The sequence below is a fragment of the Mya arenaria genome, chromosome 5 (genome assembly GCF_026914265.1).
Source record: "Mya arenaria isolate MELC-2E11 chromosome 5, ASM2691426v1".
In the NCBI taxonomy this organism is placed as follows: domain Eukaryota; kingdom Metazoa; phylum Mollusca; class Bivalvia; order Myida; family Myidae; genus Mya; species Mya arenaria.
The window spans coordinates 23,660,233-23,681,612 of NC_069126.1; the positions used below are offsets into that span (position 1 = coordinate 23,660,233).

Consider the following 21,380-nt stretch of genomic DNA (forward strand, 5'->3'; position numbering starts at 1 on the left):
GCACATATGCATAATTAACTTAAAACCGATTTCATTCAGGCAGAAGATCAATCAATGAATATACTACGTTGTTTAATATAAAAATATAGATATTATATATAATGGCTTATAAAATCTTATATTAAAGTTATAATTAAAACCACATGTAGTGATTTTAATACCTGTATTAGATGGCCCGTTGGATGATAACTGTATGCATGTGAACATTTGAATCGACCTGCCGACAGTAGCCGGCTGAGAAAATAAAAGAAACATAGACATAAGACATAAATATCTATTGTATTATTCATAATCAAGCAATGTAGACATATGAAAACAAACGTCGGCTGTAAAAAATACTCCAGATAATAATGAAAATAAAAGTACACGTCTGGACGCGAAATTGGTGATATATGGTTCCGACTGGGGGTTTAATATAAGGTCTGGGACCGCATCAGGGAAACACCACAGCCTTCTACAGGAGATTACAAATTTAGTGAGCCCCCTCCCTCCTAAACACTGGTACGAATTTGTCTTTGAATGGATACTTATACACTAGTTTTAAAGAGTCATATAGGCAATAGTTTCGGCAGCACGTTTTTTCTTATTTAAACAAGTTTTGCAAGATGTACCCAAGAAGAGCTCTTGTCATGTTTTGTATTTTCTTGTCATGTCCTGTCTGGTCTGGTCTGGTCTGGTATGTCTTTTATTGTATTGTCCGCCTGTCTGTCAAGTATATTCTGTCTGTATTGTCTGTCTGTCTTCTATTGTATTGTTATGTCTGTCTGTCTGTCTGTCTGTCTGTCAGTGTATGTCAGTGTCTGTCTGTCTGTCTGTTTGTATGTCTGTGTCTGTCTGTCTTTATATCTGTCTGTCTGTGTCTGTCTGTATCTGTCTCTCGGTATGTCTGTCTGTCTGTCTGTTTGTATGTCTGTGTCTATCTTTCTGTCTGTCTGTTTGTCTATCTGTCTGTCAGTGTCTGTCTGTCTGTCTGTTTGTATGCCTGTGCCTGTCTGTCTATCTGTCTGCCTGTTTCGTCTGTCTGTCTGTTTGTTTTTCTGTTATGTATTTCTGTTATGTCTGTCTGTTTGTCTGTCTGTCTGTCTGTCTTTATATCTGTCTGTCTGTATCTGTCTCTCTGTATGTCTGTTATGTCTGTCTGTCTGTATCGCGCATTCCGCGGTACTCGGGTCGTTGAAAGGCGACAAGGCGACCTAGGCCGGCGGTTGTGTGATCTATCTCCGTTCTCACAGCCGGTGTTTGGGCCGCTTGCAGATTTGCAGGGTGATAAAAGCAGCGTGTTTGGCGCAAACTGTGAACTTATCTCACATAAGTTGTCTTCATCGGGTCTGATGGCTTAATTTGGGCACTTCATGTGAGCTCGCCTAATACTCCCCTCTTAAGGACGATTACCGCAAAGAACATTTCACTTTCAATTTAATATCGTTTAGATATAAAATACTTTGTCGCCAGTTTGACTTTAGACAACGGCGAGAAAGAGGCACATAAAGATATAAAACACAAAATTGTAAATAGTTGTGGTCACATTTTGTATCCATTTTTGCCTTTAATATCACCAACGCATATTATTTATACGATGGTGTTGTTCGACACCATTGTATAAATGTAAAAATGGTTTGGCAAGATTTTATTTCATTTTCTAATAATGAAATTGTAGAATAGTTTGATAAGAGATAGAATCGTATGGCAATTCTTGTTCAAATGAATACGTTATAATTTCCAACCGTACAATCAGACGTTTTTGCTTACGATCTGTACAGACATACATCTGGAATAACGATCTCATTTAAAGGGCGCAAGGCAATCAACGCAAAAACGGCATTCGCCAACCTGTGAACATTCACTTTAAAGCTGCACTCTCACAGATTTAACGTTTTGACAACCTTTTTTTATATATTGTCTTGGAACGAGCCAATTTTTGCGAAAATGCAGGGAAACCAGTGATATAAGACTGCTTAAAAAACAATAGATGGCAGATTTTTATATTTAAATTCAAAAATTGATGTTTTATGCATTTTTCTTAAACCGTTAATAACGGTTTTAGCTATAAAACATTAATTTTCTAACGGAAATATGAAAATTTGCGATCTGATCTTTTGTCAGCAATCTTTTATCATTGGTTTGCAGATATTTACGTAAAGAGTTGCTCTTTCAAAGACAAAAATAAAAAAAGTTGCAAAAACGGTATATATGTGAGAGTGCAGCTTTAAACTTAGAGGGACTCACTCAAAGAACTTCTGTTGGCAACGAGTTTTTAAAAGTTTGTTGAAATTATAACTGTTGGATTATTTTACTTATTTTAATGGACAATCACTAATTTGCAATTGGCAGACTCATTTCGAACATAATTTTGTAAATCCAAGCATAAAAACATTCAATTTTCAATTATCGTTACTATCGCTTTTCAGTAAAATAGAGCATTTTCGGTCTCATTTTATTGACAATTAGATCTAATTTGATCTTCAGATGGTGTTTTGTCATTGTAAAAACATTTGGTTTTCATTTTATTCAAAATATTATTTTCAATGATTGGCCCTATAAGATATGAACGAGTCTCTTTTAGACGCCACAACAAAAACACATCATTTTTTTAAAAAAAATTATCAGTATGACGAAGTGGATTTCATAATTATAAATTACATATTATGAAAAATAAACTTCAAAACAGTAATCTACAATACTGGTTCCACAAAGAGATGCCATTAACATGATAAGGTGGAGTGCCGGACACTTGTCTGGCCCGTTTTGTTGAAGAGAGCCACTTTGCTTGTCCGCCGGGTTTACGAGACAATTTTATCAAAATATTGTCATTAAAGTCACAATTGATACAGTTTTAATCCGACAAGTAGTGTTTGACCAACACTTAGCCTACCAAAACATAAATAATATAAACCTGGCGGTGATAATTTAAAATCTAGCTACTTAATAACAATATTTACGGACCTAGAGCTATGTTTACTGACCGATAGCGACTAAGAGCTTCGTAAACAATGGTTGGGGCATTTAACAGCGGACTTTATGGTCAATGGCCAAGTCAAATCAGGGCAGAGCGGGCCATATTGTGACTGTATTGACTTAAGTCGGCTAAGGCCATAACAAATTGATTTTATGATTAGGTTCAGGTTCCAATTTTTAAAAAAAAACATCGTTTAAACATTCCTACCGAAACAACAACAACAACAACAACAAACAAACAAATAAATGTCAAGGAAACTGACATTAAAACAAAAGTTGTTTCGTCCGATGTAGTTAACTCTTTTAACTGGGGTGGGAACCCTATGGCTCTTGGTTGGATAAGTATGTGCCACACAACTAGGGAGAGAGTGGTCTAGTGGTATAGTTTCCGGCCTCTCACCCAAATACTGGTAGGCTGGGTTGAGAACTGTAGGGCCCTGGGTTGGATTATAACATGTGTGATGTGCCATATAACTAGGGAAAGAGTGAACTTGTGGAAAAGTTTCCCCGCCTCTCACCCAAAAACTGGTAGGCTGGGTTGAGAACTGTAGGTTGGATTATGACATGTGTGATGTGCCATATAAATAGGGAGAGAGTGAACTTGTGGAAAAGTTTCCCGCCTCTCACCCAAAAATGGTGACCTTTAGGGCTCTGTGCTGGATATGTATGGGCAAAATAACCAGGGTTAGAGTGGACTAGTGGTATAGTTTCCCGCCAATTACCCGAGAAGTTTAGGGTTCCGCCAGGGGTACCTTTTCATGGTTTTTCAAAAAAGGACATCAGTGTCTACCTATGAAACGGACTCCAGAATGATTCATATAAGCTGTCGATGGTCTTCACAATAGAATTGATATAAATTAATAAGAACTAGGCAATCACTCAATACAAAGTGTTTTCTAAATAATATGTCCACTAATGTCTAAAACAACAGCATTTCAAACACTTTCTGCATCTTCCAGAATGAAATTAATTGCAGACTTTTCAATAAACTCCGCTGATTCTACCCTTCAAAATGTTAAAACAGTGAGGAAATATTTTAGAAGAGATGCAATGATTAAATGAAATTGCGCAGGTGCAGGAATTATTCTTGTAAAACTAAGTGCGCCAAGAACTATGATAGTCGCTGATTTGGGTTCCACCGTACGTTAACAATAAACTTACTCTCAGAAAAACTAAAAAGCGGTCAAATCAATTACCATTTAAGAGTTGGAGCGTTTATGTTTTGCGCCATAAAATACACAGGCTCCTCATAAACCTCCGCCGGAGTCGTAAAGTCAGACTGTTAACCGACGGTGAGTAATTGGTCGGCACCTCCCTTGTCCAGAAACGTACTGTCTGAGAAAACTGTACTGGCGAGTTTGTGAATAGTTTTATGTTCGCGTAATATTTCATGTATATTAAAACATTTTTTTGTTTTTCTTTGCCCATAGGTGTCTTATAATAGCAATGAATTGTATTTGCAGGCTTATGTTAACACAATACATGTTCTGTTCTTTTCTGTTCTGTTCAGTGTAACTCTTGCTTAATATTGAATATACATACGTTTATATTTTAAATGTATTTATAAGTATAAATCTATGAACGTATGGTCACATTTAGAAAATAATAACCTTTTGCAATTAATGGAACTGTTTATATGACTAAACTGAAGAAAAAGACGTTCATGACAAATATCTTTAAAGGTTTGGGTTAGCTAAAATTATGTTATCCTGTGGTAAGGGATATTAGCTGCTAGCCTCGGATTAAGGTACTAACACCAATGATATCAGCATAGTATTAGGGCACTGGTTGCTAACCCTAATGATATAAGCATACTGCTAGGGTAAGGGTGCTTACCCTAGTAATGTATGTTGAGGATAAAAGTTAGGGTACGGGTTGCTAACCCCAATAATGTAATCCTAGAGATAGGGTGCGGGATGCTAGCCGCAAATGTGTAAGCCTAGAGTTAGGATACCGGTTGCTTACCTCAATAATGTAAGCCTAGTGTAAGGTTATGGGTTCATTTCCCCAATGATTTAAGTGTAGAGTTAGAGTACGGGTTGCTAACCACAATAATGTAAGCCTAGTGTAAGGGTATGGGTTGCTAACCCCAAAGATGTAAGCCTAATGTTATGGTAAGCGTTGCTTACACCGATGATGTGAGCCTTTAGTTAGGGTACGGGTTGCTAACCCTAATAATGTAAGCTTAGTGGTAAGGTATGGGATGCTAGCCGCAATAATGTAGGCCTAGAGTTAGGGTACGGGTTACTGACCACAAAACCGTTAGCCTAGGGTTGATGTTTGGGCTACTAACCCTAATAATGTGGGCCTAATGTTAAGGTACGAGCTACTGACCCCACTTATATTAGCCTAATGTTGAGGTACGGGTTACTGACCGCACTTGTGTTAGCATAGTGTCCGGGTAAGGGTTACTGACCGCACTAATGTACGCCTAATATTTAAGTACGGGATACTGACCGCACTTACGTTAGCCTAGGGGCCGGGTTGGGGTTACTAACCGCACTTATGTTAGCGTTGGGTCCGGGTACGGGTTACTGCCCGCACTTATGTTAGCCTAGGGTCTTGTTACGGGTTACTGACCGCACTTATGTTAGCCTAGGATCAAGATACGGGTTACTGACCGAACATATGTAAGCCCAGGGTCCGGGTACGGGTAACTGACAGCACTTATGTAAGCCTAGGGTCCGGGTACGGGTAACTGACCGCACTTATGTAAGCTTAGGGTACGGGTAACTGACAGCACTAATGTTAGCCGAGGGTCTGGGTACGGGATACTGACCGCACTTATGTTAGCCTAGGGTCAAGATACGGGTTACTGACCGAACTTATGTTAGCCTAGGGTCCGGGTACGGGTTACTGACCGAACTTATGCTAGCCGAGGGTCCGGGTACGGGTTACTGACCGCACTTATGTTAACCTAGGGTCAAGATAAGGGTTACTGACCGAACTTATGTTAGCCTAGGGTCCGGGTACGGGTTACTGACCGAACTTATGCTAGCCGAGGGTCCGGGTACGGGTTACTGACCGCACTTATGTTAACCTAGGGTCAAGATAAGGGTTACTGACCGAACTTATGTTAGCCGAAGGTCCGGGTACGGGATACTGACCGCACTTATGTTAGCCTAGGGTCAAGATAAGGGTTACTGACCGAACTTATGTTAGCCTAGGGTCAAGATAAGGGTTACTGACCGCACTTATGTTTGCCTAGGGTCAAGATAAGGGTTACTGACCGAACTTATGTTAGCCTAGGGTCAAGATCAGGGTTCCTGACCGCACTTATGTTAGCCTAGGGTCACGATAAGGGTTACTGACCGAACTTATGTTAGCCTAGGGTCCGGGTACGGGTTAATGACCGCACTTATGTTAGCCGAGGGTCTGGGTACGGGATACTGACCGCACTTATGTTAGACTAGGGTCCGGGTACGGATTACTGACCGCACTTATGTTAGCCTAGGGTCCGGGTACGGGATATTGACCGCACTTATGTTAGCCTAGGTTCCGGGTACGGGATACTGACCGCACTTATGTTAGACTAGGTTCCGGGTACGGGATACTGACCGCACTTATGTTAGACTAGGTTCCGGGTACGGGATACTGACCGCACTTATGTTAGCCTATGTTCCGGGTACGGGATACTGACCGCACTTATGTTAGACTAGGTTCCGGGTACGGGATACTGACCGCACTTATGCGGGATACTGACCGCACTTATGTTAGCCTAGGTTCCGGGTACGGGATACTGACCGCTCTTATGATAGCCTAGGTTCCGGGTACGGGTTACTGACCGCACTTATGTTAGCCTAGGTTCCGGGTACGGGATACTGACCGCACTTATGTAAGCCTAGGGTCTTGTTACGGGTTACTGACCGCACTTATGTTAGACTAGGTTCCAGGTACGGGTTACTGACCGCACTTATGTTAGACTAGGTTCCAGGTAGTGGATACTGACCGCACTTATGTTAGACTAGGTTCCGGGTACGGGATACTGACCGCACTTATGTTAGCCTAGGGTCTTGTTACGGGTTACTGACCGCACTTATGTTAGACTAGGTTCCAGGTACGGGTTACTGACCGAACTTATGTTAGCCTAGGGTCCGGGTACGGATTACTGACCGCACTTATGTTAGACTAGGTTCCAGGTACGGATTACTGACCGCACTTATGTTAGGCCTAGAGTTAGGGTACGGATTACTGACCGCACTTATGTTAGACTAGGTTCCGGGTACGGATTACTGACCGCACTTATGTTAGCCTAGGGTCCGGGTACGGATTACTGACCGCACTTATGTTAGCCTAGGGTCCGGGTACGGATTACTGACCGCACTTATGTTAGCCTAGGTTCCGGGTACGGGATACTGACCGCACTTATGTTAGCCGAGGATCTGGGTACGGGATACTGACCGCACTTATGTTAGACTAGGTTCCGGGTACGGGATACTGACCGCACTTATGTTAGCCTAGGGTCTTGTTACGGGTTACTGACCGCACTTATGTTAGACTAGGTTACAGGTACGGGTTACTGACCGCACTTATGTTAGCCTAGGGTCCGGGTACGGATTACTGACCGCACTTATGTTAGACTAGGTTCCAGGTACGGATTACTGACCGCACTGATGTTAGACTAGGTTCCGGGTACGGATTACTGACCGCACTGATGTTAGACTAGGTTCCGGGTACGGATTACTGACCGCACTGATGTTAGACTAGGTTCCGGGTACGGATTACTGACCGCACTTATGTTAGCCTAGGGTCCGGGTACGGATTACTGACCGCACTTATGTTAGACTAGGTTCCGGGTACGGGATACTGACCGCACTTATGCTAGCCGGGGGTCTGGGTACGGGATACTGACCGCACTTATGTTAGACTAGGTTCCGGGTACGGGATACTGACCGCACTTATGTTAGCCTAGGGTCTTGTTACGGGTTACTGACCGCACTTATGTTAGACTAGGTTCCAGGTAGTGGATACTGACCGCACTTATGTTAGACTAGGTTCCGGGTACGGGATACTGACCGCACTTATGTTAGCCTAGGGTCTTGTTACGGGTTACTGACCGCACTTATGTTAGACTAGGGTCCGGGTACGGATTACTGACCGCTATTATGTTAGCCTAGGGTCCGGGTACGGATTACTGACCGCAGTTACGTCGTGGGTAAGGGTTATCGTTCTAATATACAGTATATAAGTTTATTGGTAGGGTTACTTGTCTTTTTACTGCTTAAGCTTAGGATAAGAGTTATTTGCCCCAAAATTTGCTTTAGTTTAGGGTTAGGGGTACTTGCCTTTGTTTGTCCGGTTAGCGCAGTGGTTAGCGCACTCGCTTCTCACCTAGGCGACTCGGGTTCGATTCCCGGCTTGGGCGCATGTGAGTTTGGTTTGTGGTCACCAAGCCGGACAAGTGGGTTTTCTCCGGGTTCTCCGGTTTCCCCCACAACACAAGACCACACTCTCGCGTAAAATCGTGCCAACGAGAGTGATTAATATAATGTTGTAATAACTTGTTTCACAATCGTTGTAAAATAAATATGTTTAAACTAAACTAATACTATAAGTTTAGCTTTATTTGCCCTTATATGGCTGAATTTTAGGGTAAGAGTTACTTGTCTTAATGATGGAAGCCTTTAATATACGAAAATGTAGAATAGATACGACGGAAAAGAGAATAAATAGAAAAACAATGAAAAAAAAACACACAGATGAAGTGAGCATGAAGGGACTTGATGAACTATGAAATTCATTCAATACAGGACGGTACATTTGTTTTTTATACAAAAATAGATAACGTGTTTGGCTGCTTTCAAGAAATGAATAAACAGAAACATTGATCGACCAAACATTTGTTGAGTAGTATAAATGAAAAGAAAGATTCGAATGCGAATGAAATATATATGACGATTTTGAAACTGTGAAAATGACGAACATAGGCCATAGATATTTATAAGTGATATATTTTATTAAAGAAAGTGTTTGATTGTTTTAAAACACAAATCAGTGGACCATCAGTTTAAATTAAACCTTACAGAGCGTGGAATTGAGCCGATAATCCCGCTCTTCAGTGCTTTAGCTGTAATTAAATTATACCAGCAAGTATAATCAAAACCCGTGCCTTGGTATTATTGCGGATAAAAAAGAGCATAAGCTTTTTAAACACTTTGTAATCCAAACCAAACATTAAAAAGTCCCAGATATGCAAACAGACTTGAAAAATAAAAGTGTCGGGCAAACACACTTGAAATGTTGAAAAACGCAATAATGATAAAATACAACATTGCCGGAATGCCAGAATAATGAGACGCCAAACGCACGGGCGCTTGTTTTACAAAGTCGTAGGCGGTTGCGGACCAATATCTATAATTGTTTATTTTGAATGTTATATAAATCCAAATAAGTTACAATTAAATGGTAACACTTTGCTGAGTTTAAATATATTGTTTGTATTACCTGACATAGTTGCACAACTCTTACTAAATACAGGGTGATAAAGGAAGAAAAAAACAAGATCACGAAAGGACTCAAATCTTAGCTCAGGGCTGGTATTCAATAATGATCTTAATTGGCTCTTAGGATGATATAGCTAATCGGATAACTTGTTATTAATAACTGACCCAAAAGGGTGAATGAAGTCCATGATGTATGACAAAAAGATTTACTTGTATAAGTAAATACAAAGTTGAAAGTTGTATATTGAATACCATCCCAGACTCCAGGCTCAAGTTTGAAAATCTTAATTTATTATAAACATCGTTCTTTAGGATAGTGGTCGTGGAAGATGCATTGTATATCTAACCACTTAAATGTGTCAAAACATTTTGTTATAGCAAAAAAATATTAATCATATACTTTACGATTGTGTTTCTTTTCTGAGGACTATAACGTGAGAACTGTTTGTAAACATCGGTTCGAGACCTTGAGACATGTTTACTCCCGAAGCTGAGACCATGCTAACAAAATGTGCAAAGACTAACTGTATGTGCGGTCTCATTTATAATCTAACAGCTCATCGTTTGGAAAGGTACTAAACAAATGTTTGGCGCCGTTTGAAAGAATATCACAGAAAAGTCACGGCTTGCACATTTGGGAGTAACTAGGGACTTTTAAGAACTCGAAAGTCCGTACAGTCGAATCTGGTTAATAGCCTGAACCGCCTAGGTCGGACAGTCCAGAAAACTTCAAACTATCAATCCTGTGATGGGACCTTTTTCAATTCATAGCGAATACAAGCAATGAAACAAAATCATCGATGTTCATATATCATCAACATAAGGAACTTATTACACAACCTTCTACCAGACAAGAATTTACAATCTAGTTTTGCCACACATTCTACAAGATCAGCTCTTTTATTTGTCTAAAACAAAACAAGTGTCGATTTTGGCAAATTATGCCACTTAAGAGATCGCGAGGTCTCAAGTGTTCGTATTAATCTGACGTAGCCTTAACAAATTGTTAATCCGGGCATATGATGAGAACATGGTTCGGGCTTAACCCCGATTATCTGACAATCGCTACATGTCAAGCCCCGTCCTCTAGATCCAGTCTACTTATTCCTGATTTCCGTCGGCGCTCGGGTAAAATGTTATCTGGCTACCCGCTCTGAGTTTAGACAATTGTTTGTAACGCTGAAATACAGACATGTAAACAATCGTGAGTCACATTGCAAACAAATCGGGTAAAACAAGAACTAGAGCTGTTATAGTTGTAAGATAACTTTTTAGATGGGAGTGCAACACTCACAGACCAAGACGATACTACTCACGGGCAGGGATAAACATCTCGAAGTTTCAATATGATAGTTATTGTTATTTATGTGTGCTTTGTAATTTTACACTTTCCTTTCTCTTTCATACACAGCCACTTGTGTTCCAAAGTTGTTATTTGTTGCGTGCTCAATGTCTACCGTATTATTTACATTTTCCAAAAAAGAGTTGAGTTGAGATGAGTTGAGTTGAAGGTTGCCGACATTATTGATTTAGACTTCCTCTAATGTTTTTGTATTTTCCAACTCAAATTGCGCACCAGAACCTGTTTATGTGACAAGGAATATCAATACATGTACAATACCACGTATTTACATATCTCATATTTGCATATGTCGCGTTTTATCGTTTTATAAATGTTTCATGAAATGTACTGCTATTTATATCATGTCATAAGGCATGCGCGTTTGACCAAAATAGTCCTTAATGTGTTGACTTCTACATCCTTAATTATACATTAAGTGGTATACACAACCCATCCTGTGTAACAGTGTTGTCCCAAATGACAAATTGTGATTTTCTTCACATCTTTTTTATGTGTCTGTCGCTAGCGCTGAAAGTTCACGTCAGAACGTTAACCAATTGTTTCGTGGAATAAATGGCACGTGGGTAAATTGCAACGATATTTCAATATACGCACGCTACGTATTGCACGCTAAGCTTAACAGTTTTTTAAAGAGCAAATACTTTACCTACCCTTCGAGATTGAGGGTATGCATAACTCGCCCTCCAAGCTCGGTGTGTGTACTTTTACTTTAGGAAGTTGGGAGAGTAAATATTTCTTAACCCACGTTTAGAACATTTTTTTTTCAAATCATTTAACATATAACAAGCCATATATTCTTTCTCTCCACAGCGCTGCAAGGACAAGTTGGAGGCCCTGGCCATCAAGGTGATGAACCAATGGCCGGGCAGCCCACCGGAAACGCCGCCCGTCAAGGTGCGCGTCAAGGAAGCGTGGGACGACAACTTGCTGCACGGGGAGACGTCGTTACACTACGAGGGCCGCGCCGTGGACGTCGCTACAAGTGATAGGGACAGGTACGGATATCAACGGCTATTACCATTTCAGCTTTGTACGAAGATTTGATAAAACAATATTTTGTCACTGTGTTCTATGTAGGCACTTGATAATTTTGCAACATTAAAGAAGCACACCCTGATCAATAAATATATACCAACTTATACCAACAAAACGCACTCTCTGTACAGTAAAGGCCCGCTCTCAGTTCATTAAGGACCCACTCTCTGTTCATCAAGGACCCACTCTCTGTTTATTGAATACCCCCTCTCTGTTTATCAAAGACCCACTCTCTTTTCATTGCAGACCAACTCTCTGTACATTTAAGACCCGCTCTCTGTTCATCAAAGACCCGCTCTCTGTGCATTGACTACCCACTCTATGTACATTTAACACCCACTCTCTGTTCATCAAAGACCCACTCTCTGTACATTGAAGACCCACTCTATGTACATTAAAGACCCACCCACTGTACATTGAATACCCACTCTCTGTTCTTCAAAGACCAACTCTCAGTTTATCAAAGACCAACTCTCAGTTCATCAAAGACCCACTCTCTGTTCATCAAAGACCAACTCTGTTCATCAAAGACCCATTCTCTGTTCATTAAAGACCCAGTCTCTGTTCATTAAAGACCCACTCTCTGTTCATCAAAGACCAACTCTCTGTTCATCAAAGACCAACTCTCTGTTCATCAAAGACAAACTCTCTGTTTTGGCATTTGTTATTATTAATACTAAACACCAGATATATAACAATCAATCAACATCTTAAAAATTGCAGAAGTTGTGCAAATATGCTTACAGATTTTAAAGTGTTCGAAAACTGAGCAATAAAGAACAAGTTAACACAGTTAACATTGTAAACATATTTAACATATAAATATATAGTTAAACACAAGTACATTCAATGCTATAAATGTTAGATTTTGTACTTCAAATTGTTTATCTTACATTGGGTCAACATTATGATTTTAACTAGCGATTTTGATAGTATATGAAGAGCTTATATACATAACTGAAATGAGGATAATAAAAGTTGTGTATAGGAATACTATAAATGAATATTATAATACATGTATTAAGCGCATTGAACGCTTCTCAGTCATTTACTACCGTTTAGCAAAAATGTCGACAAGATAATAGCATTGTCCTAAAGATCTGTTCTGCAGTCATAACAAAAACATTTACCATTCAAATGTTAACAATCCTTGTTGCAATGTTTACAAGATCCAGCGCATTTATTACGCTTTTATATGTTACATTAAATCCTCCATAAATATATGTCTAACACTTGGCCGATTGTTGTTGTTTTTTAAAGTTATAAACGTTATTAACGGCATCGTTGTTAACTTAAAATGGTAAATTATCTTATGATGTGCTCATCTACTTGAATAAAACATGCACAGCAGAAACAGTTTCCAAAATCTTGCTAAGAGTACTGCAGATAATAAGTGTATCCATTGAACTTCTAGTACTGTAAAATGTTCAAAGTTAACACCGATGACGTTAACAACGTTGTTAACTGTAATACAATTCTAAGCAATCGGCCGACTGTGAACTATACATGCCCTCGACTGTATACCTAGAATACATGACCTCCTCCTCCTCCTCCTCCTCCTCCTCCTCCTTCTTCTTCTTCTTCTTCTTCTTCTTCTTCTTCTTCTTCTTCTTCTTCTTCTTCTTCTTCTTCTTCTTCTTCTTCTTCTTCTTCTTCTTCTTCTTTTTCTTCTACTGCTACCTCTTCTACTGCTTTAATATCAGTCTTTGATATGTACCCTGTCTCCTAGGTTTAAAGCAACATATTGATCTGTCTGATTTATCAAATCAATGACCATCTTTCGCTGATTTGTATTATAATGTCATATCTTTCAGGTCAAAACTGGGTACACTGGCCCGGCTTGCGGTGGAAGCGGGCTTTGATTGGGTGGAATACGAATCACATGGTCACATCCACTGTTCCGTGCAGTCAGGTATGTGCTTAATATATGTAAGGAACTGTGTACTATCGTTTGTGTAAAGGTATGACGTCGGCAAGTAGTTACTTCCTTGTGGCCAAATATATTTACACATGGCGAGATCACAAGTGGCAGTATCAACGAAGGGAGGTGAAAACATATACAGTCGAACCCCGTTGGCTCGAATTATCTTGGCTCGAATTCCTCGTTGGCTCGAACTGGATGTTCAAGACTGATTTCTTTATACTTAAAAAAATCTCGCTTGGCTCGAATGTTTCGAGGCTCGAGGTATTTTCGCTGGTCCCTGAGTATTCGAGCCAACGGCGATCTGCTGTATTTTGTTTAGATATCATTCCATTTATAATAAATACAATTATATCCCCAATATCTGACTAATACTACCACCTATAGTAGAAAACATTTACTTTTGCCAAGGTAAAAACAAATCTAACGAAACAGATGTCACTCCTTTTCATTGGCTTAAAATGTGGGTTAGAATTTGCGTTAAGAATATGTATGGTTGCCATAATCAGCATTAATAAAGAAACAACTTAGAAATTGGGTCATATTATGCATAGAAATGGTAACGTGCAGGGGCGTAGCTAGTCCTCCTTTCATATGGATTCATAAGTGTGCTAGTGGGGTCCGGGGCATGCCCTCCTCGGAAAATTTTGAAAATCATGGTACAATCTGGTGCATTCTGTGCGCTTTGAGGTGTTTTATTTAATTTTGTAAAATTGGCAGTTTTAGGATCATGTAGTCAAGTATGCATACTGCAAATTTGGCTGATTTTTTTTTTGTCAGAATCATGTGGATTCATCCACGTACTCGCGTATAGGCAGCTACGCGCCTGACGTGTACCCTAGAAAGGCAAAAAGAAGTTTCCTTGCGTTTGCAATGACCACAATACAATGTCATCTTTTACCTCTTATATAATTATATAACTATTTGCATGTGATGGCGATATACCTTATGTGAATTCATTAAAACCAAACATTGGGTCGATTGTTCAGCACGTTGATAAAGTTAACAACGTTGTTAACGTCATCATTGTTAACTTTCAAATCTTTACTGCTCTGAAATGCTTTGCTTGTGATATGCAGTATCTTTAATAAGATTTTTTCACAGCTTTTTCCGCTGTTCTTGTTTTTATTAAAAAAATGAACACATCATCAAATAGTTCACGTTTTGAAGTTTACAACGATGTCATAAATCACATGATGTCTAAACAGTCGGCCAAAAAACTGTACTAATAGAAATGGTGCCAATATGCTTTCCATTTGAATGGCAATTATTTCTGAAACAATATAACAACAGCACTAAGATGCAGATTTCGGTAAACGATCTTTGTGTATAATAATAATAATAATAATAAATAATAATAATAATAATAATAATAATAATAATAATAATAATAATAATAATAATAATTAAAATAATAATAATAATAATAAATCTGCAGAAACGTCATAAATGCGAACAAGCTCATTTATTTTGATTCCTTAACCTTTTTGTTAATTTTTACATTGATTATATAAGTTCATCTCACAAAGTCGCAAAATAACGAGAATAGGATAATATCAATGTACGACTAGGACAGACTCAAATCTTTATTAAATCTGGCCCCAGTGTTCCATAATAAAGGTATATCGTTGACGTGTCGTCCGAAAATTCATATAGTCTAGTATATGTGTTCCATAGAGTCTGATTTATGTGGCGACTTGCTTTCATAAAATCTAACAAAAGTCTAAAAGAACGAATTTTACATGAGTGGTGGTCATTCAATGCAGGATTTGTTAAACGAGTTTTCTAAGATTTACACTAATAAAAACGAGCCACATTTTTTTATTATCAAATTTCGCAAACTTGTTAGATAAATATCGTATTGAATTTCGACGAGTATGGTATTCTAGTTATATCATACTGCTAATATGATTACTTTTAGCGTTTAATTACATACAACCTCGCTATGGTAAATATTTTTAACTTACACAAGTTATACATCAAATATATGACGTTAGCTCAGGCTGGCGACGGCATTTATGATATAAACATTTATATAACACAGCGAGTGACGTGTTTCGTGTCAGAATTATGATTAAAAAATTCAATTAGTTTCTTTGGAGTGCAGCAATCGATACGTATTTGAGAAATAGATCAGCTGATTTCCGCTACTCATTTGATGAAAGACATTACGCTGCTATAAATTTCAATGATTTTCATCCCCTTAATCTTATCGTGATAACATCATTTGCCTGACTAGCACCTGACAGCACTTAAGATAATAAAATATATGGATAACATATTCTTGGTCAGAATTATCAGTAATGTAATTAAAAAAATAACGTCTAAAAATATTATTTTAAGGCTTTTAAATACACTGTTTATTTTGTTACCAATCAAATATTTGCTAGCGCTATTAAAAAGGTAAATACAAAATAATTGATATTGACTTTTCTTTGATTGAATTAAAGGATGATATCCCGTTTCATTTTTCTTTAGTGAAATATCTTCAACGGCGGGCTGTTAAGAAACAGACCTGAAAGTATACATATCGTCGACACCTTGCTCAGATATTTGTTTAACTTATCAACTTGCATATATTAGCTTTAAAAGCATATTTTAGGATTGTATATATACCAATAAAACACTGCTCATTTCATTTAAAGTTCTAGTTATTGAGATCTGAATATTTGAGAAAGGAAAGCGGCCAAATCTAATGAATTTTCGTTGTTGACCCCTGTCGCCCAAAGTCTGAATTGTTTGGCTTAATACTCGCAGTTTATTTACAATTTCGCCGCCATAATCCCCGATTTTCCGTTTTAGTCACGCGTTCCTATCGATGAGAAGATTTAATGAGGATTTTTAAAAGAGATGTTAGTTTAAGAGTACATAATTACAATATGATCCGATTGAAGAACTGAAAAGAAGATTTCAGCCGATCGAAAAAAAAAATGTTCATGGTTTCTACACCAAAAATAGCCAAAAAACACACAACATGTATCGATGTATCTTTGCCATAAAAGGAATAATAATGCATGCATTAATAATAATACAAGTTTATTCATTAAAAGTTGCACATGTTTTATTTGTAATTTTATTTTACAGACTCCTCTGCGGCTATTAAGAATGGCGGATGTTTTAACGGAGAATCTACAGTTCGGCTTTCTGACGGAAAAACCCGAACGATGGCGGAAATACAGGTCGGAGATCACGTGATGAGCATGCGCAGTGATGGTGTCATTGAATACAGTGAAATAATTGCTTTTATGGACCGAGATGACAATGGCTATGGATTGTTCTACACTTTACACACAGAAACGGGAGAAAGTATAACGCTTACGGCAAAACATTTAGTGTACATTGTAAATCAAAACATGTCATTAACTATTGATAGGATGGACGCGGTGTTCGCGGAAAGCGTCGAAGAGGGGCAATTCTTGTTGATAGGAGAAAGAGACTCAATTAGATTATCTCAAGTGACAGCCGTTACCGTGGAAACGAGGCGAGGAATTTACGCGCCTCTTACGAAGCACGGCACTATTGTCGTGGATGACATCGTCGCCTCGTGCTACGCTTTTATAGACAATATTGTAATTGCGCATGCGGCTTTCGCGCCGATGCGGGCTTATCACGACATATCGCAATTTCTCCCTTCCTACACATGGTCAGTAGACAATAATGACACTAGTGTGGCCACGCCCACTGGGATGCACTGGTACGCTAACGTGCTGTATACGGTGGGTAGGACTCTGTTTAGCAAAGACACGTTATACGTGCATTAACCGCCCCACGCACCCGTGTATCAAAGGTTATTTATTAAACAATACTTATTCTTGTTCAAATCCATGTCAAAGTATATGTTCATGAAATCAGCGGTTTGATCATTTGTTAACAAGCATACAATGTACTAGCAGTTCCAGGATGGAGAGGGTTAAGGATTGGTGTAAATAAATTTCATCAAAATACACTGTTTTAGACTTCAAAGGTAAATATTTAATTCGAGGAAGAACCCAAAACCCACCTAACCATGCTGAGAGCCTAGGAAGGGGTTTTCTGGGGAAGAGAGCGCACACGCAATGTTGCCCCCCCCCCCTTTCGCCCACATTGTCAAATTCTGGAACCGCCCCTGCTATGAAATATTGAACTATGATTTTTATGTCCTAATCTCATGTTTTATGAATACTGCCATATGCCATTTAATAGCGTCGTATGTCGATTTGCAATTAATTTTAAATAAAGATGCTGATTTTGGTAGTAAATAAAGCAAACAAAAAGCTATGGTACTGTTAAAATAATTGGAAGGTAAACTGAATTGTGTCAATAAAATACTCTAAAGACTTTGAGACATATTATAGATGATAGAGAAGGTTGTTATATGCATTTTACTGTTTTTACGTTACTGTATAAAAGGGACATAATTCAAACTGTTTGTACTTTTACATTATTGGAGTTACCTTCCTTGGATGTCTGTGATTACTATTCTACATGTTGATATTGTTTTATGCTATACATGTACACTAATATAAAGATGTGTAAATGAATTTTTCACAAAGGTGCAAATAAGATTTTGATTTTTTCAACATTCTTATAAAGTATGTTCGATTTTTAAAATGAGATATTTTTAATTGAATAGTTTTTTGAAAATTTGTAAAATCAGAAATGAGCAAGATTTTATCCATGATTTGAAAAACATACTCATCATGGAGCATTTACTAAATAAATTAGAAATACATTGTATGCTATATTATTTGTACATAAAAGGCATATTATTTAACATACTATCACACTTTGACACGATATTTTACAAGTGTAAGCTATTGAAACAGTCAACAAATATTATTTTGCCAATTTGCAAAGTATATTTTTTTTTTTGTTAGGCCAGAAGTAAGAATTAATTTATTTGCGTTTCCCGTCTGACTCACTAAAACCAATCATGAAAAAAATGTGTTTAAGCTATCCTTTCGGCATATTTTTCATAGTTTTTGACAACATTGCCATCCATAAACGTATAAATTAATGAGTTGTTTCGATTCGAAATAAGAAACACACTCCACGTTTCAATTCTTACATTGGAAAGTCTTGATATGTAATTCTAAATTCAGTTGAAAAGTTAAGTGTAACGTAATATAGTACTTGAGAAGAGTATGTCGTATATACAGATGTTGCGATCATGTCTTCATTTCGGCTTGTTTTATGTCGACTTGGTAGTTTTAATTCAACATGTCGTAATACTTATGTCGACTTATCAATTTAATTAGTGAACGAGTCGACATAGTTAAAGGGACATGTTGTGCTTATACATCCAAGTCAAGGTAAACCAAGCCGATATGGGTACATATTCACATTATCTGATTATTATTATTTGATAATTCTCAACTTGGTATTTTCAAGAACGGTTTATTTCTCAATGCAATTTCATTAGGTTATTATTTATCATCCTTTTAAAACTGAATAAATTCTGTAAATTGATCAGTTCTTAATATATTGTAATTTTAAATTTCCATAGCAAGTGAAAATATAATTTATACGTTTGTACTACATTGATATTTTATTGCATATTTATAAAGTTAAAATAAATGTTTCTTGCCAAAAGTGTCAGTACTATTTGTGTTTAGAATACCAAGCAATGTGCATGTTACTTGGTCAGTGTGCATACGTGTTTGACAGTGGCGACTGCGTGCTATAGTGATAAAACACTTGGCTGTCAACCCAGTGGTCGCAAGTTCGTTCCGCCGCCTTACCACTGGAAGCACAAGATAAGTTAAATGTGAGGGGGTGGGAGTGGGAGGGGTTTGTGTCATGTAACACATCTTCGAACGCACGCTATATTATGTTGATTACTTTACAAAATATCCGTTCTGAAAGGACTTGGCACCGGGGATGTGCAACTGGGTTGTTCTAATGATAGTTTGCACGAAATAAGGATACTGCGATGGAAGGGACGTTGGAACGATGCTTGATGGAATAAAGATTCGATGAAAAGATGGAGAGCCTGTGGTGAAATTGTCACCGCAACAATGTTGGAGACGAAGGAAAGGTCAATGGAAGGAAGGTCGCAAGAATGAAGGGTCAACGATGGAAGGGTTATAGAAACGATGGTAAGCATGAAGGAATTATAAAGCGCACGGTCGTTGAAGAAATGACATATCAATTGAAAGATGGTAGGAAGGAAGGATGGTGGGAAGGAAGGATGGTGGAAAGGTCGGATGGTGGAAGCGAAAAATGATGATGAAGGAAGGATGGTAAGTAGGAAGGATGCTGGGAAGGAAGGATGGTGGGAAGGAAGGATGGTTTGAAGGAACGATGGTTGGAAGGATGTATGGTGGGAAGGAACGATAGTAAGAAAGAAGGATGGTGTGAAGGAAGGATGGTGGGAAGGACGGTTTGGAAGGAAAGATGGTGGGAAGGTAAGATTGTGGGAAGGAAAGATGATAAGAAGGAAGGATGGAGGGAAGGAAGGATGGTGGGAAGGATGGTGTGAAGGAAGGATGGTGGTAAGGAAGGATGGTAAAAAGGAAGGATTGTGGGAAGGAAGGATGGTTGGAAGCAAGGATGGTAAGCAGAAAAGATTGTGGTAAGGAAATATGGTAAGAAGGAAGGATGGTGGGAAGGAAGGATGGTGGGAAGGAAGGATGATGTGAATGATGGATGGTGGGAAGGAAGGATGGTGGGAAGGAAGGATGGTGGGAAGGAAAGATGATGGGAAGGAAGGATGGTGGGAAGGAAGGATGATTGGAAGGTAAGAGTGTGGGAAGGAAGGATGGTAAAAAGGAAGGATGGTGGGAAGGAAGGATGATGGGAAGGAACGATGGTGGGAAGGAAGGATGGTGGGAAGGAAGGATGATTGGAAGGTAAGAGTGTGGGAAGGAAGGATGGTAAAAGGAAGGATGGTGGGAAGGATGGTGGGAAGGAACTATGGTGGAAAGGAACTATGGTGGGAAGGAAGGATGGTGGGAAGGATGGTGGGGATGGTGGGAAGAAAGGATGGTGGGAAGGATGGTGGGAAGGATGGTGGGAAGGAAGGATAATGGGAAAGATGGTGGGAAGGAAAGATAGTAAGAAGGAAGAATGGTGGAAAGGAAGGATGGTGGGAAGGAAGGATGGTTGGAAGGATGGTGGGAAAGATGGTGTGAAGGTAAGATTGTGGGATGGAAAGATGGTAAAAGGAAATAATGGTGGGAAGGATGGTGGGAAGGAAGGATGGTGGGAAGGAAGGATTGTAAGAAGGAATGATGATGGGAATGAAGGATGGTGGGAAGGAAGGATGATGGGAAGGATGGTGGGAAGGAAAGATGGCAAGAAGGAAGGATGGTGGGAAGGATGGTGGGAAGGTAAAATTGGGGGAAGGAATGATGGTAAAAAGGAAGGATGGTGGGAAGGATGGTTGGATGGAAGGATGTTGGGAAGGAAGGATAGTGGGAAGGAAGAATGGTAAGAACGAGAAGAAGGAATGATTGTGGGAAGAAAAATGATAGTAAGAAAGGATGGTGAAAAGGAAGGTTGGTGGGAGGGAAGGATGGTAGGAGGGAAGAATGGAGGGAAGGAAGGATGGTGAGCAGGAAGGATGGTGGTAAGAAATGATGGTGTGAAGGATGATGGGAAGGAAGGATGGTGGGAAGGATGGTTGGAATGTAAAAGTGTGGGAAGGAAAGATGGTAAAAAAGAAGGATTGTGGGAAAGTTGG

At 38.9% G+C, this 21,380-nt stretch overlaps 2 protein-coding genes across 2 annotated transcripts in view; both read left to right on the plus strand.

The window, feature by feature from the left end:
* The window catches only part of LOC128233626 (sonic hedgehog protein-like), a 68,119-nt gene extending 48,843 nt beyond the window's left edge, over positions 1-19,276 (plus strand). Inside the window, exons 3-5 of the mRNA XM_052947387.1 lie at positions 11,572-11,756; positions 13,611-13,708; positions 16,802-19,276. Coding sequence (XP_052803347.1) covers positions 11,572-11,756; positions 13,611-13,708; positions 16,802-17,478 — 960 coding nt within the window. The 3' untranslated portion in view covers positions 17,479-19,276. The remainder of the gene's footprint in view (positions 1-11,571; positions 11,757-13,610; positions 13,709-16,801) is intronic.
* A 1,351-nt stretch (positions 19,277-20,627) lies between these two features.
* LOC128235559 (uncharacterized) lies at positions 20,628-21,131 on the plus strand. Its single transcript, XM_052950372.1, has one exon. The coding sequence runs from the start codon at positions 20,628-20,630 to the stop codon at positions 21,129-21,131; it is 504 nt and encodes a 167-aa protein (XP_052806332.1).
* Positions 21,132-21,380: the final 249 nt, after the last annotated feature.

What these genes read in the sequence shown, in the direction of transcription:
- LOC128235559 (XM_052950372.1), top strand. Translation starts at nt 20,628, where the DNA reads ATGGTGGGAAGGAAGGATGGTGGGAAGGATGGTGGGGATGGTGGGAAG.